Source organism: Passer montanus, unplaced genomic scaffold (genome assembly GCF_014805655.1).
Source record: "Passer montanus isolate IOZ18808 unplaced genomic scaffold, ASM1480565v1 scaffold19, whole genome shotgun sequence".
Taxonomy (NCBI): Eukaryota; Metazoa; Chordata; class Aves; order Passeriformes; family Passeridae; genus Passer; species Passer montanus.
Window position 1 is genome coordinate 5136054 of NW_024366480.1, and position 17017 is coordinate 5153070.

General features: G+C 38.5%; 1 protein-coding gene across 1 annotated transcript in view; it reads left to right on the plus strand.

Annotated features, from left to right (window-relative positions):
* Positions 1-2614, plus strand: part of DCAF13 (DDB1 and CUL4 associated factor 13) — a 26142-nt gene extending 23528 nt beyond the window's left edge. Inside the window, exons 10-11 of the mRNA XM_039705999.1 lie at positions 1109-1272; positions 2056-2614. Coding sequence (XP_039561933.1) covers positions 1109-1272; positions 2056-2143 — 252 coding nt within the window. The 3' untranslated portion in view covers positions 2144-2614. The remainder of the gene's footprint in view (positions 1-1108; positions 1273-2055) is intronic.
* The last annotated feature ends 14403 nt before the right edge of the window (positions 2615-17017 follow it).

A 17017-nucleotide genomic window follows, 5' to 3' on the forward strand; every position in this document is an offset into this window, starting at 1 on the left:
GGTGGAGATAGTAGTGTGACATAAATGTGGGATGGTAAAAGACTGGTTCCATGGCTTTATTGAAAATATGAAGGCTTTTTAAGATGTCTGAAATATTGGAGTTACAGAGTTTGGGCAGGAGGGTAGGAAAAAGAGGATGGGATTTATACTAACAGATTTTATATTTATACTATCATATCAAATTTATACTAACAGATTTTATATTTTTATGAAAGCTCGCTAGACTGAAATACAGCTGAAATTCCCAAAAATCCAAGTAAATCCAAAATACATAGAGATTGCTCTTCCTCACAAAGCAGTGCATGCTTTAAACAAAACCACAGGAAACACATTTTTTTCCTTTTGATAAATAGACATTAGGAGCAAAGGAAAAAAGCCTAGTTGAAAAAAAAAATCTTCTGTAGATTGGCTGTCAGGAGGAGGTGTTTCTTACTTTTGGTATTGTTGATGGTGGCTTGGACGGAATTTTAAACATTAATTAAAAATTAGTCTTTTGTGGCAATACCAGCTCACCTGTATTTCATGTGGCTGTGATACTAAGACTTTTTTAGCTGCTTGATGAAGGTTGGAACTCTCTGTGTGCCATTTAGTCAAGCTGCTACTTGAAATCTGATCTGTGCTTTGTGCTTCCCAAGGGATCTGGGTGCTTGGTAAGATTCAGGCTATCTGAAGAGCTTTCTGTAAAGCTGTTCATGAAGAGAGTTCCTCTGCAGCATTTATAATTACACTGGCTAGTGATTAAAATGCCTGAAAATCTTCGGTTTACAGGTAAAGTTGGTCGTCATCTGAGGTTAGGAAAGACTAATCAAAAAGTGTTTACTGTCAGCTATTTGTGTTCTCATTTGTCACTCTACAGAACACTAAAATCTGATTCTCAAGAATTAAATTTGGTTACTTCACTCAGCTTTAAAATGATAATGTTTTGTGCTTGAGCATTGGGATATTGTTGAAATTTTAGGTTTTTTAGTACTTACCTACCTGTATGCTGAAGGAGTTTACTAGAAAGAAGCCATTTGAATGAAAAGTAAAAATTTTCTTTTGTAGAGCAGATTGACAGTTAAATCCCTGTTCCTTTATAACGTGCTTGTCTGTGTTATTTTCCCTGTAGCTTGCACCCCGAGAGAAGGCAGCGATGAATTACAATCAGAAGCTGAAGGAGAAGTTCCAGTTTCACCCACAGATCCGGCGCATAGCTCAGCACCGACACTTGCCCAAGAGCATTTACTGCCAGATCAAGGAGCAGCGCATCATGAGGGAGGCTCGGCGGCGCAAGTGCGTGCTCCTCTTTGGCTTTGCTTCCTCTGAACAAAACCCATCCCTGCAAGGCCGCTGTGGCAGTGGCCTGTGGGAGTGATAGAGCTCCTTTGAGCACCTAAATGAGGGCTCATGAGCTGCTGGATTGATTGTAAGGATAACGCAGATGAGTGCCAGTGGCAGTGAGGGCTGGCTGCTTCCCAAAATACAGTGAGGACATGGCAACAGATGCCGTGTTGGAAAGAGCCACAGTGCTGAGTTAAGCATGGCATGATGCTCCATGGCAGTGGAAATAGGATGGGCCGTTATGGAGTGTGTGGAGGGTTGTTTGGTTTTTTGTGGGTTTGTGGTTTTGGTTTTCTTGATAATGCCAGATTCCAGGATGAGTGTTTTATGCCACCTGGATCGTTGCCATATTGGAATTTCTAGGAGTAGAAGGTGGCATACTTTGCTGTAGCCATTGAATTAACATTGAAGTGGTGGGTCTTAGTCAACTTTATTAGCTAAAAACTCCTCAAACTTGAGTAGCTGATCATGTTGACATAAAAACCAAGCTGAGCTCCCAAGGAAAGGCTCATTTATTTAAAAGCTTTCTAAATTAGCCAGCTTTAAAGTTGCTTTCAAGAGGGATGGTCCTTCTTCCCAAAGGAGTATGTGGCTTTTGGTTATTAGAAAGAGAGCAATTCTTAGCTTTTTTGGCTTTCTTTGTAGGATAGCTTCATTAGTAGCTTGAGGAGGAAGACAGTATTTCTTAAACGTTTGTGCTGACTACTGAGTTTCATTTTTCTGTTTTGTTTCCAGGGAACTGAATCGTCGTAAGCACAGCAAGCCAGGATCTGTGCCATTGGTGCCAGAGAGGAAGAAGCATATTGTGGCAGTAGTGAAATAATTGTTTTCACATGTACAAAATGCCACAATGAAAGAAAAATGTCACTATTAAATGAATACACTGTACAAAATTTGATGGGCTTTGGTAAGACAGCATGTGTTTCCAGAATCATGACTTTTCTTCCAAGTTTGTGTATCCTCTGACTTCTCAAGCCATCATCTGATTTGAGTAGTTATGAGAATTTCCCTTGTAAACTTTGTTTGTCATTTGTCTGATGTTACTGGCCCAACACTGCATATTGCAGTGGAGTTTGACCCTTTTGATACAAGCAGATAACTTAGTGGAGAATATCTGCAATTCCAGTTCTGTTCCTTGGTACTGTTAATACCAAAAAATGATAAAATAGGTTAATACTTGTCAAAACACAAAAACCTGCTCCATATGGAGTTAGAAAAATTGTCTTTATGCTGTCCTTTTTAAAAATTTTTATTTAAACAAATTTAATAAAGTGACCTTAAGCAATGGACTAGATTTTGATTATTTCGACTGATTATTCCAAATGTCTGCATTATACTTCTTACAGTACAATGTATTATTTTTCTTTTATCCAGAAAGAAATTCAACAGGATTTTCAGACATCTGTAAACATTTATAATTTTGCTCTGTCTTTTTAACTATTGTTATATAAGCTGACCAAACTTCTGACTGTTAAGTTGCTAATATTGATAATTACATAGTTGAATAATTTTTTCTCTTTAAAACTTGAAAAATCTGGATGAAAAAATTACATAAATTTTATAAACCACAGAAACTCTTCTTGATATTTATTATAAGCTTTCTATTTTACATTTATAGGAGAAAAATGGAAGTTTCACACTTTACAAGGTATTTGTATTCCTAAGTTCCTTTACAGTTTGCCTAGGAAACACCTTGTTTTTCTTCCCGTGCAATAAACAGCCTTTTACTGAAATTACCAAGGTGATGAGAAGACTGCTGGAATTAAACAAGGCTGTCTAGACTGAAGAGAGATATGAGATATGTAATAACTGTAATGTTGCTTAACATCATCTGTACAAAAAGCTCTTTTTAAGGCTTAACACTACAGTGTGTAATGACACTCCTCTTGCCCTGAGCTTATGCACAAAACAAAACAAAAAGATGAACTCAATTAAACTTAATACTTTTTTTTTTTTAATATGGAAATCGAGCACTTTGAGCACTTGCCTTCGCTTAGTATCCTGTTTAATTTTTCTGCTGACAGTAATCCATATGCATTTCTGGTTCTTACTCTTTAACTTGTCTCTTGCAGTACTGTTTGGGCAAGATTCCTGAATCATCATGGCAAAATTATGACTCTTTGGTGATAAGAGGCCATAATGTATCTTTGACTCTCTGGATCACTTACCTTTATGGGGTGATGCAGGAAGAGAAGCAGATCTGAAGAGCTATAAGTAGGATGATGAGAAGAAGTGGAACAGATCAGGAAATAGGCTGATGCTGGCTATGTGCCTGTTGTACTAATACAGTGCTCTCTGTGCCAAATACAGTTTATTTTCTTCCTGAAATACTGAAAAATTGAGGGAGAATATGCAGTCCAAAATGTGGCTTGTGACACAGCTGTAGTCAAGTCTTGCATGATTTGCAAAACCAGGCTAATCTCCTGAAATGTGATTAAAAATTTTCAGCCTTGTCAGTTTTGCGTGAGTTGAGGCTGTTGATTATTGATTTGTTGAGTCATGGTAACCTCTGGTGTGAACAAGTCCTGCTGCTTGGAATTTATTAGCTTTGCTGCAGAACTCTGAATGTAAAGAGAGCTTTCAGTTGTGGAGTTGGTTATGTTGTATTGTGGCATTGGTGTGGAGCAGTGGGTGTGAGCCATGTCCGAAGGATCTTCTCATGTTCTAACACCTTTGTGAGCTGTTGCTTTCGGAGAGAATCCAAGTGGTGCAACTCAAAGGATCAGGATTGGCTAAAAATTGCTAGAAAGATTGTAACTATGCTGGAAAAAGGAATTTTAATGTTAGAGTACTCATAGTCTGTGCATTCGGTTATGAATTCCTTCTCCAAAATCTGTTGATGTAGTTTTGCACAGAGATTTGTCTTGGCATCAAGTGGGGCACCTCTTATCATTCCAGGAAAAAGTCTGTTTTTCAAGGTCAAGTCTTGGTGTGACTTCTAGAAACATGCTAATTGTAAAATCAGTGTAAGTCTGAGCTGAGGCTTTCTGCTTGGAAATCAGTTATTTGGAATTTTGCAAGTGGTGGTTGCAGTCTGTCAGGTCAGAGGATCCCTGGCCATGGATTTGTATGCTGTTGGGCTAGCTGCTGTTGATTTATCCCTTTTGGAAACCCTTACAGTTTGTCCCTGGTGCTTTTTGTGGTCATCCACCTGAAGTACATAATACCACAACACTCAAAAACATTTATTTAAATGTAGTAGTTGCCGGGTAGCTGTGCTTGCCAGAAGTGCTCCTGTAAGTCTGTTACAGGCCATTGCTGAAATGGTTTAGAAATTAAAATAAAGGAGCTGGAGCCCTTAATCAGTCCGAGGTTTTTATTATTTTTTTCCCCTCAGTGATTTGAGGGGTGTAATCAGACCTCATCTTAATTACCTTAATGGAACTACCTAGATTTATCAAAATGATTATTTGTAAAATGACTATGGATACATGCATCTGCATGTATGTGTACCCAAGTGTATGCAAAATAAAATCCTTAGTACCACATAAAATACTGAAAATAGAAGGAAACTGGTAATGTTTCCCTTCAGAATTTCGGTGTTGTTGATTAAAGAAAAAAAGGAAGATGACAGATTATTTTCTAGTCCGATGCATTGCCTACAGACCTGCTGATTAAAAAAAAAACCCCAAACTTCTGTGTATGTTCTTTCTTTGGGAAGATACCTAAGGAGTTGTTTGAAAGAAAAAAATGTCTTTACTACACAAGTACTTAGAACAGTATTCATAGCCTTGGTGAATTTAGCTGTCTCATGATACAGCAGCTATGGAGTCATCAATGTTTTATTTCTATTTTATCATAGTCAAACTATGTAATGAAACAGATATTTTAATAAAGTAATTTCTTTTTACTCTATGTTACAGATACCTAAAACAAACTAAATGACCACTCAGGTATGTGGAAATACATAAACCTTGTAGACCAACTGAAAATTTCGACAGGAGGGTTTTTGGCCAGTGTCTGTGTGACCCTTCTTCACTTTGCTCATGATAGAGGATACCCTGGCTTTTGGGATAAGGGCTTTTTTTAGTTTCCCCTCCCAAGCCAAAGGACCCCAGGCTGTTGTGACCCCTGTATCATCAAGCTTGTAGCAATACCAAACAATACCTGCGTGCACACCTACACACAATACAAACAAAAATCACTGCCAGCCGCAAACCCCAGGGGCAGAGTGCAGTGCCTGTACTGGCACCTGTGTAAACAGAGACCTGGCTGGGTATTGCTCCTCCCTCTTCCTTCTCCAGCTGGCCAGGCTGAGCCTCCCCTGTGGCTGTGCACACAGCTGCAGTGGGGCTCTGGGAGACCCTCCAGGAGTGTCTGCCACGTTTCCCTTTGCAGGCCCCTGGACCTTCGGGTGCCTTGGCCGTGTGCTGCTGTTCCAGTGGATCACACTCCTCTTGTCCTGCTTGTGGGCTGGTCTCACTTGAGGTTTGCTGGCCTTGACAGGTACTTGTGCACAAGGCTGGTTAGGGTGCAATAGTAGTATGGGATGGACTGCAGCAGTGCATTGTAATTGGTAAGCTGTCTGCATGGGACTGCTCCCCTTTATCCTCTTTGTCCTTGGTTTTCCTGTGCCTTATTTCTCTCCAGTCTACTTTAGTCACTCCCTTTACACACTTTTCGTGGTTACCTTAAATATCCCAGAGGAAGTTTGGCACACTGCTGCAATCCACTAAAAAATAATCCTCTAATAAATTTTACACCCTCCCTATGTTCTTATTCCTCTGGAGTCTTATAATCTTTAGGTAATCCCTCAATTTGTGAGGTTTTCTAGGGAGTTTCCTGCACATTTTTAGTGGGTTTTGCACTAAGCAGTCATATATATCATTCCCCTTCCATGTTTTTTGGAGTGGTGAGTCTGTGCACTTGGTTTCTGCTAATTGCTCTGATCCTTGCCATGGCTTTGTGTTTAATTGGTAGCCTTCAGTCAGGTAACATGCTCTGTTATATGGGAGTATCTCTGCAGTACTTTCCCAGTGACTGGACCGAGAATGTGGTGGAGGCAGTAGATTTCATCTTGCTTAACCTTAGATATCTACAGTGCAGGCCCAGTGCACAGCTTTGCATACCTCATCTGTACTTGGTGGGAGTAAATACTTACTTCAGGAGGTGTTTATCCCATGCTTCAGACATTTATATTTTAGTTAAAACTTTATTTTTATACTTAACATTATGATGTGAAATATGACTAGTTAAGTTATGACTATCTGTCTAGGTTTGGAGAGAATTGCACACAGGCAATGAGGTTTAAGATGAGCAAAACCAGTAACAAGAGAACACCTTGTGCCCCTTCTGTAATTCTGCACCTAAAAGTCTAAAAATGTTTGAAGAGGGGTGAATGAGGTTTTGTACTTGAAGACAAAGAAATTTCTATGGATAATGGTTTGTGGGAAACAAGCTCAGTGTTGAGCTAGAGAAAGATGGAAAGGTGTTTGAAGAAGAGGGACTTTAATTGGAAAGAAAAGACTGTGATGTGCTCACCCAAGATTTCTGGGGCTTTAGAAGGTATGTGAAGAATTCTAGCACAAAATCAAAGATCACAGTTCAAATACCACCAACTGAAAACTGCTGAAGGTGTAATTGCTTACTACATTAAATGAAAAAAATTACACACTTCCTCTCAGTTGAAGATCGTGTACTTTATACACAGTTTGAAACAACCTTAAGGACTTACTTTCAAAGGTAGTGAGTAATTACTGTTAGACTAACTTAAGGCAGATCTGATGTTTTCCAGTGCCTTTAAAGTTTGATCTGTTATCTCTGAAGTTTTTAGAATATACAGTGGAATATCTTTAGTTTAAAATTTTTTTCTATTAATGAATATTAGTATACTTAATGATTTCATTTTGTCCAGGGCTGGAGCAGTTTCAGCAGGTACAAAAATGTGAGCTTATAGCATGTTGCATCATGTTTTCTACTTTTATGGCTTGTGTGGGCAAAACCAAAGATCTTTCAGCAGACAAAAGAGCATTGCTGATTATTAAGAAGATAAATGGATGGAGATGGTATTTTGACTGTCATTGTAAAAATGTGATTAAAAAACATTATATGATAGAAACCCACAGATTTAATATAGATTCAGTAGACATATTGTGTTCATGTATTTATTACAATACAAGCCTCTCACTTGTATTCAGTCAGAGTGGAATTATTTGAAGATGTGGCTTTTTTTCTAAGAGTCTTGTAGAATATGACTGTTTTTTCCAGCAACCTGAAAAATGCCAATTACTTACAGAACAGCATATGAAAGCTGTGGTGGCATAAGGTACAAGTGGGCTGTGGGGTGTAACGAGGCATAGGGGATCTCTTACACCTGCTAAGAGAGGACGCTGCATCAACCAACTGCCTGAAACAACTCCACCAGTTCATGGCAGAGCCAAGCCTTATCAACAGCTGCAGAGTCCCACTCTGGGCTCTGCTGCTTTTGCTATCTGGGGCAAACATCCCTGGGTAGCTAAGCAGCAGCATTCGTCATCACTCATTTCCCTTTCGCTCTGTCCTGTGAGAACAGCTGTCTGCTGTTTTTCTGCACTTGGAGATCTAGGGTAGAGATCGAGCCGTACCTGAGGATGAAATCACTTCTTCCTATTTGTAAAACTGTTTTGATCTGCAGATTCCAGATTTTCCAGCATTATGGTTTTCTTTCTCTTCTGTTTTTGTTCTCTTCACATCCTGCTTCCCAAAATAGCACCTCAGAAATTCTTGCTTTCTTTGTGGCCAGCATTGACTTGGCTGAATGACTTAGGTTTTGCTAATCAGAATATAGAAATACTTCTTTCTTGAGGTTATTTCTACTGTATAATATCTGGGGCAATATTACCCCTGACCCCTCCAAAAATGAGGATAGTTTTTCTTTGAAAGACCTTTGGTTGCTTCAATCATTTGCAGATGCCTGTGAATCTACACTATGGTGTGCACAGTATTTGGGATGCATTAAGGGAAAGGAAACCTGGACTCAAAAATTCATGGAGGATGAGAAGCCAGGTGAGCCAAAGGGGAAAGATTATTACCAGAATATAATTGCAAACTGGCCAAAGGGGTGCAGTTTGGCATGGCAGGAGATGGGGGAGCTATAAGGCGCAGATGAAAAAGAAAGGAGTATGTCAGCAGTTTTCTCTCTCAGTTTGAGTGAAGACTAAAGGGAAAATTCAATCCCTCTTATGCTATAAGAATGTAAGATGAAATATCAAAAATGCCTATTTTTTTTTTTTCCCTCACAAATGGGATAATCCAGCATTTAAGTCTGAAGGCAGAAGAATCATTGGCTCAGCTGGGTATCTAAAGGTATCATATTTATAGACCAGCTATTTCAGGAATAGAGCCTGTGTTCTTTTGCATCACTTAAGGCAAAATATAACCTTGGCAAACAAAACCACTGGCAATATTTGCAGTTGCATCATTCTCAAGTGAGTATTTAACATCAGAAAACGTTAGGACATTCATGATAAGCTGCTGTTTTTACATAATCCTATCAGTTATGGCTGTCCAGTAGCTGAGGTACAATATCTCGAACAGAAAATGTTCACTATCATAAGTTAAAGCAGCATGGGATAGGTAACTGGATTATGACACTGATGTCAAACTGTGGAATAAACTTAATTCAGTAATTGGGTGTCTAAATGTGATTTGAAACTAAGGTTTAGTCAGAAGAGGGTTTTTTTCCCTTCCAGGAATAAAGGAATAAAACCAGAAATCTGGCTTAGTGACAATTCCTTAAATTATGGACAATGTGTAGTAATTTGCTTCAAAGGACAAATACCTTTGTGTTTTGTGCCTTACTCTGTGGAGAATCTTTTGTGTGAACAGCCCTAGACAGAGATTTTGACAGAGCTCCGTATGTTGAAGAAATGTCATAGTGAATTTTGGACAGAGCCAAAATTCAAAGGGATGGTCACACTAAAGGATGCAGTCACAGTAGCAGACATGGAAAAATGTGGCAGAACAGATCAGAACTAAATTCTCAAAAAATCTATTAAAATGAGTTTTGTTAAAATGTTTAGTAACCAAAGATTTTATTCATAAAATGGGAAAAGCTAAAATAGTATGCAGTACATTGCTAAACTAACTAGTTACATATTTCAGTGAGAGATACCTGAAGGAAGAAACTGCAAATCTGTCAGGTTCTCATTTTATCTCTCTTAATTCAACCTACTTTTCATATCACCAGAAGCATAAGACTTCAGCTGCCTTGAGGAGGTACTATCAGAAGCCAACACCATCACTGTTTCCCAAATTTTCTTGCAAAACTGCTGCTTTAGAGAATACTGTGCTGAAAATGTCTCTGGTTTTCTTGTCTTTGGGGATGCCAAAGGTCAGGTGATTTGAGCCACAGTGTCCAGTCCAAGATCAGGGCCTGCTTTATTCTGTGCGATGTTTCTGAGTAGCCAAGGGGAATACCAATGCTGACAGCAGTTTTCCATCTGTTCCTTCCTGACCTGCAGATATATGTTTAATGCATAGCTACAAAAGACTCTCAGCTTATCATGGAGGGCGTTAGATTTCCCTGCTGGAGGCTGGCCATGGCAAAGCAAAGCTTTCCACTTGAGTCATTTGCTCACAGTTGAAATTGTGCAAAAGCTGCTGTTTTAGTGAGGTAATGATACTTTAGACTTCTCTCTTATGGAGCAATGCAATTCTCTGAAGTCACACTGGTTTTTATCACCTTTGTATATTGACTTTCTGACTTCAGGACATTTTATTCAGTTCTGACAGTTCTTAACAGCATGTTTTTTATCAATGTCTCCAGGAAGCAGATACCATCAGCAATGTCCAGACCTACATGTGCGTGACCTGACCACAGAATTTCACTGTCTTGAAGACGTGTTACCTCCAAATACAGTAAATTCAGTATTAACTTCAAGTCAGCCAGTTGGAGGTCTTGGTCCATCTATCTGGTGTCCTAATGAAAACCATAACATTTTCTGGGTATTGTACAGATTCACTAAAAAATTTCAGAGATCCTCTTGAAAGTTTTCTGAAAGTCAATACCAAGGACCACAGTCTGGGTATGTTTGGTATGTGCCCTGTGTCCCACTGTGCACTGGTTGTTCAGTGACAGAGCACAGCCTGAAAATACAGTCAGTGCAAGAGCAGCAGCCAGAGGTAATCTGCTGTTCTTAAGGTACCTCAAGATACAGTGATGTTGGAAATCCAATTCAGTGTAAGTATGTAGAATAATTTTCTGGAGAGGACTGTGATGCTATGTCAGTCTTACAGTCACTAAAATTCCAGGTAGTTTTGTAGGTTTTTCTTCTACTTTCTTCTAAAGTGGATCCATTCTCTCGTGCTCAGTTCAAGATTTAGAGCATCATTTTGTGATTCTTTTTGCTGCCTTTGAGCAGATCTGATCTGTTTTATCCTATTTTGTGTCATGCCTTCCAGTTCTTCACTTTTAAGCTATTTTTGTGTTAATGCAAGATTATTTTCTGACAGTTATTGTCTTATTTAAATTAGCCAAATAGATTATTTTTTGATTGATAGGACAGTTTCAGTATGAAGTGGAAGTCTCCTCTTTAATTTGGGATAGAGTTTCTTTTACAGTAATGGTATTTCCTCCTTTGTTTTTATTAGTTAATTCTGGCTGTTATAAAAATCAGGAGCCCCCTTTTTGCTATCTGCCAGAGTGATTGTCTTTTCTTCATAAACATTTATTCCCTTTTTCCATTTTAATGGGATTTTGTCCTGACCATTTCAGAAGCTCTGCTTTGCTGGTCCCTTTCTGACACTGCCATTCCACAGCATGACAGTGACCCAGCCCTCCTATTTTTATTGAAAAATACCAGAAAAGTCTTAGTTCTACTAATGTATTTTATTGAAGATACTCAAGTTTTGTTTTTGTGAAACCTGAAAATTATGCCTTTCAGTGGAAAAATTGCTTTTTAAAGAACTACATTTAAAGAACATATATTTGAGTGGCTGTTTTTTATTCAATTCTGTAAGTGTTTTATTTAAATTTATTTTCCACAATGGCAATATATATGTCACACTCACTGTTGGCACCTAAAACTTATGTGCCCAAACATTCAGAGGAACAAATAAAAATGAATATAGGTTAAAACCATGCTGTGCCCATATTTTATTATCAGCGTCTGATGTGATTTTATGCACAGAAGAACATGCTCTTGCCATCAAGAGATAATTTAGTTATCAAAGTTGGATAATGTCTTTATTGGTGCTGCTGTGTGAACAGATTCCAGATACCCAGTCATGTTCTCTCCATAATTAGCTCTCCCTACTTTCCCATTTATGCCCAGCCATGTCAATGAGGGTGTGCTACTGTTGATAAAGGTTCTGTAAGATGTTTTAGGAAGTGGTTTTGTGTCATGGTACCATTTGGAGGGTTGTCATCCTCACTTACTTGAACTGTGTACCTGCTGCTTTGCTGCTAATTGGTTCCTCATCAGTCTCACAGGGCTCTTTATGTGGTGTCACTCACAATCAGTGCAACTTCTCTCTTTTCCTCCAGCAGGGGAACCTCAGTAGTTCACGATTTTATTATTGTTCTTCAATTTGATACAATCTGTTCCTGACCATCTGTACCCACTCATGCTGAGAATATCAATACTGTAATTTTCCATCTCCCTCATAACTTGAGCTGATTTTTCCAGCTTGCAGCATTGTATGTACATGCCAGGATCTTGTACATAACATGGAGCAGCAGATACTTCAAGGTTTGAGCTCCTTGCTGAGATGGGATTGGACTGATGCTTGTTGCACAGATTCATTTGGGGCTATCCACTAACCCAAGGAACTGAGATGGAAAATGTCATGGAGACAAAGTGAAGGCTTAGCCAGTAATATTTCTGAAGAGCAAGGTGGTCAGCCCTGCATCCAGCTCCCACCCTTGAAGAATCAAGAGAGAAATTTCTGTCTGGCCTCTGTCTTTTTTACCCAGCCTTGGTAGACCTGTTGGGAGCTTCCATAATTCTGCTGATATAACTTTGGATCAGAGTCTCCTGAGCAACCCAACACAGCAAAGTACCAGGTTCAGAAACGGGGAAAAATGTGGGTTTGCCTCTGTGTGGGGTGTGTGTGCATGCATGCATGTGTGTGTGTTGGCATAATTCTGGCAATTTGTATTCCACTGTACTTAGAATTAAGCAGGTTAATTTAGCTTTTCCTCTATTTGTTCATATCTGGTGCTTAGAGGATTTGGAAAATCCTATTCTCAGCCATCAGCTAATTTCATAGAACCTACTACAACTGTTACATATTGTCTGATAGACAATTTTATGATTGGTTTATTTTTTGAATTTTTTTTCTTCACATGATGTCTTGAAGTAAAATACTTCTAAATGGCATATGATTAGAAATCTGATAAATTAAATCCTTTCAGTACTAAAGTAATCCTTCAGGTCATGCAGACTGCTACATTTGTGTGTGTGAGAATATAAGGGAAAATAAAGACACATAATGGACTATAACAGGAGGTTTCAGTGGTGTTATAAAGCACAGGAGTAAAGTTCAGATAATTTATGGTCCACTTAACAGAAACCCTTAATGGAATAATACCTCTATAAATCAAAATTTGTCCATTGCTTATTTTAAATATCTGATTCTGACTCATGAATCCATGCCCTGTAGAAATTTCTATACCTTCTTGAGTCATGCAAATGTTGTCTCCTATCACTCCAGATATTGCTTTCTTGAGTGATTAGCTCTGTTTCACCCTCACTGTTGTCATATATTTTTTACTTCATCTAACTTCACCATTTTGGGGAAAAGATACTATGCTAATTTTTCTTTTTCAAAAATAGTGTAGAATTCGTTGTACCGAAATTGGAGAAGTACAAGGGGCAAACAGTATATACATGATGTAGAACCAAATATGAAAAAAAAGTATACACAAACTGAATAATTTGTGCTCTTTCTTCATGTTACCTTTTTCCTGCTTCAAAGGTCTGATCACAACAAAATGTCATTTTGAAGGACATGTGGACATCATCCACTAGGGAGACAATGTACTTCTCCTCAGCTAGTGAACAGGTTTACCTTTTCCTCTTTTTAAGATATTCTGTGAGGGAATAAAGCAAAGCTGAGACATCTTTGCATGTCGTTCTCGTCCTATGAACTGATAGAAAGAAACATAACATAAAACAATGGAATTAAATGCATGCTGGATATGGAATTATGGACAGTAACAGTGTAGGGCAATAGCAGATAACTCTATGAAAGCCAAAGATGTTACATCAGGTGGACAAAGTCACAGGAAGCAACTTTCTGACTAGAAATGAGAAGTAGTTCCTTGTGAGAGAAGCAAACAGCCCTGTGTCCAACATGTCCTCTTTGCTCTCAGGATGTGAGTCAGCAGTCATCTGCTACTGCAGGTTAGGGGCTAGCCCAAAAGGCTTTACTGAAGTCCAGGCAGACAACATCCACAGCCTTCCCTCATCCACAAAGCAGGTCACACCATCACAGAAGGAGATCAGGTTGGTCAGGACCTGCCTTTCATAAAACCCACCTTGCCAGGCCTGATTGCCTGGTTGTCCTGTACATGCCCCGTGCTGGCACTCAAGATGATCTGGCACTGAGGTCAGGCTGAAACCTCGTTCCAGCCTTTCTTGTACACATTTGCTAATTTCCAGTCAACCATGACCTCTCCAGTTACCCAGGGCTACTGGTGGTGACTGTAAACAGCATGGCAAGCTCTTCTGCCAGCTCCATCAGTACACTTAGTTGGAGCCCATCTAGCCCCATAGACTTGTGGATGTCTAAACCACATAGCAGGTTGCTGGCTATTTCCTCTTGGATTAAGGGAGCTTCATTCTGCTCCCCATCTGTCTTCCAGCTCAGAGGAGTGGATATCCAGAAAATAACTGGTCTTGCTGTCAAAAACTGAAGCAAAGGAGCCATTAAGTACCTCAGCCTTGTCCTCATCCTATGTCACTGTTTCCCTCTGCATCCAGAATTGTCAGATGTTGATTTGTCCTACACACCTTGTGGACTGCAGGGATTTGTACATAAGAAGCGATGCTTTACTTCAGTGTATAACTCAGTTTTCTGTATTTTTATGGCTGTGTTACAGACTCTTTTTATACGTTTTGAGCTCTTGACAGCCATGAATATTTTGAAAACAACTGTGAATGATGGATGAATACCTGAAATCCACAGTATCACCAACAAAATGCCATCAGCTGTTATTGATGTTTTATGCTTGGTATCTTTAAAATAGCTAGCACAGGGGAGACTACCCACACAGAACGTGGCTACTCATCAGACCAGCTCATATACAAGACAGAAATATAGGAAAGAATGCACTCAGATAACTAGAAAAAAATTGTTTGGATATTTAATGTTAACACATACAGTGGGAAGTAAAAAAGGTTATTAATCTGCCCGCTGTTATGGAGAGAAGTACAGCAGTAGTGAGACAAGACAGGACTGCTTTCCTGAAGCCACTATAAACATGTGCCCCCCAGTGCAGCTGGGTACTTGCCAATACCTGCTCAGTTTGCTCTATGGGAGAGCATGTACAATTGCTGTGAAAATATTTCCTATGGAAAAGTAGAGACGAGGCTGGGAAGTCTTTCTGCATAACTGTATCCTCTTTGGCTTTGTAGCATATAAATTCTGTAGCACTAATTTGAACTGTGGCATGGTGGTTAATGACATTTAGGCTAAGGAGCTGTGTTAACTCAGTGTTTCATACTTTGTTGCTATTAAGGTAGTTACTGGTCTTACTCTTTTCTTTTCCAACTCATAAACCCCCTGTTTTTGAAAGTGTCATCCACTAATTTTATAGTGGATGTAGTCCCTTTTCTAAGAGACAAGGCAGACTTTAGCAGCTGATAGTCTAAAGTATTGTCTCTTTAAAACATTCTCTGTGCTGCTGCTTATACTTCACTATCATGAGGAAAGCTGGAAATAAAAGTACAAACTTATCATCCATTTATATTTTAAATACCTTTGTCAGACAGCAATCCTAACATACACTTTTTGTATCAATTTGTAAGATGCTGTAGCATAAGAAAGGTAATAATTGTTCTCAAAGGTTGTGTATTTTCTGAGACTAATATTGCTAGTAAAAATAGTCAAGCTTTTGTGCATGTGAATCCCTTCTCAGATTTTCTACTTATTAGAAAATCATTATGAATATAATTATACTAATGTAGCTAGTGAATGAATCTTGTTTTAATCATACTTGTACTTCTAAGTATGGCAGAATCCTGGTCTGGAGAGCAGAACACAAAGCAGCCATCATCATGTTACTACACGTTTGCTGACTCTCATTTGGTCTAATGCAATTTTCCCCTTAGCCTAGTAAAATGCCAAAGTTGATTAATGTTGATTAAGACTGTTCATAAACTTTTCATGCTGCACAGTTTGATTTTATCTGAGGCATGTCAACTAGGATCTCATGGGGAGCCTTTTCAGGGAAACAGTGCTAGAAAGTGTCAAATAAGTGCTAATGATCTCAATGTACAAGAAAGGAACTGTTTTCCAATTAGACTTTAGCTTTTGCCATTCTAGTGCCTTCTGTCTCTGGAGTGTAAAATGAACTTTCAGATGATACTGGCTCCTTTCTTCATGTATTGGAACTAAAATTGTAATGTATGCTTGCTTGAATTAAAAAAAAAAAAATTTCCTGTACCATTGTGCTTTTAGGAACAGTTTCACAGAATGCTACCACTTCTGCCTTTATATATTATTTGAATTAATTGAACTTCCTGATAATTTTTGGTCATTTGACAGATGTGCAACCTAGAAAGGTAGATTTCTAGATAGAAAATACCAGATGCTAAACTTTAATTATCATCCCTTTCAGGCATGTTTTCATTGTCAGAGCTACTATAGTCTGGGTCTGTGAGAATATACTGAAGTTGAAAATCCAAACAGCTAAAGCCCTGCTGCCTTTGGATTTTGAGGAAAGCAAAGAGTCATTTCTCTCAGTATTCTCTACCTCTTGCCAACGGAGAGGTCAGAACTTAAACTGCATGCAGTCAAAAAGGAACCTCTGTAATGGGCTGGTTTTGTATGGATGTTACCTTGAGAACTTTCCCCTCAAATGCTACTTTGGGAAAATTCTGAACAGTTCTATTGAAGCAATGATGCTCTGTCTCCCAAATTGTGTCTCATTTTTCTTCAAAGATCAATTTAACACCATCTCATCATAATGTCCATGAAAAAATCGTCATCTTCTACTTCTCTAGTGTTGCTACCTCTATCTTACTGCTGTCTTACCATTTCAATTGCATTTGTCTGAGTTACCCATGTATTGTGTTTTGTCTGTGGCTCTCTGAGTTTTCTGTGGCAATAGGCTGTTGTGTGTGCTATTTTTTCTATTGATTTCTAAGGCACTAGACTCTTCATACATGACTAGGCTTTCTAAGCATGATAATAATAATAATAATAATAATAATAATAATAATACTTCCGGATATTATTAATACTTTTAATAATGAATAACAAATTGAGAGACAGAATCACATAGTGCAGTCTACTAAAAAAAAAAAAAGAAAAAAGAAAAGAAAAAGGGCAAACAGTCATTTCTATCTTGTATAAAATCAGGAGATTTGGGACTTTCAAGATGTCACCACAATAGGAATGAATATATTCCTGAGATCTGGAACAGGATATTCTGTACCAACTCTGGAGGACAATCTTATGACTGAATTAAAAAAAAAAAAATCACATGGGACTTAAGAATACTGGTGTTTCTTCTAAAACAGCTTGAGTTTCATAAACGCAGGAGGGGTCA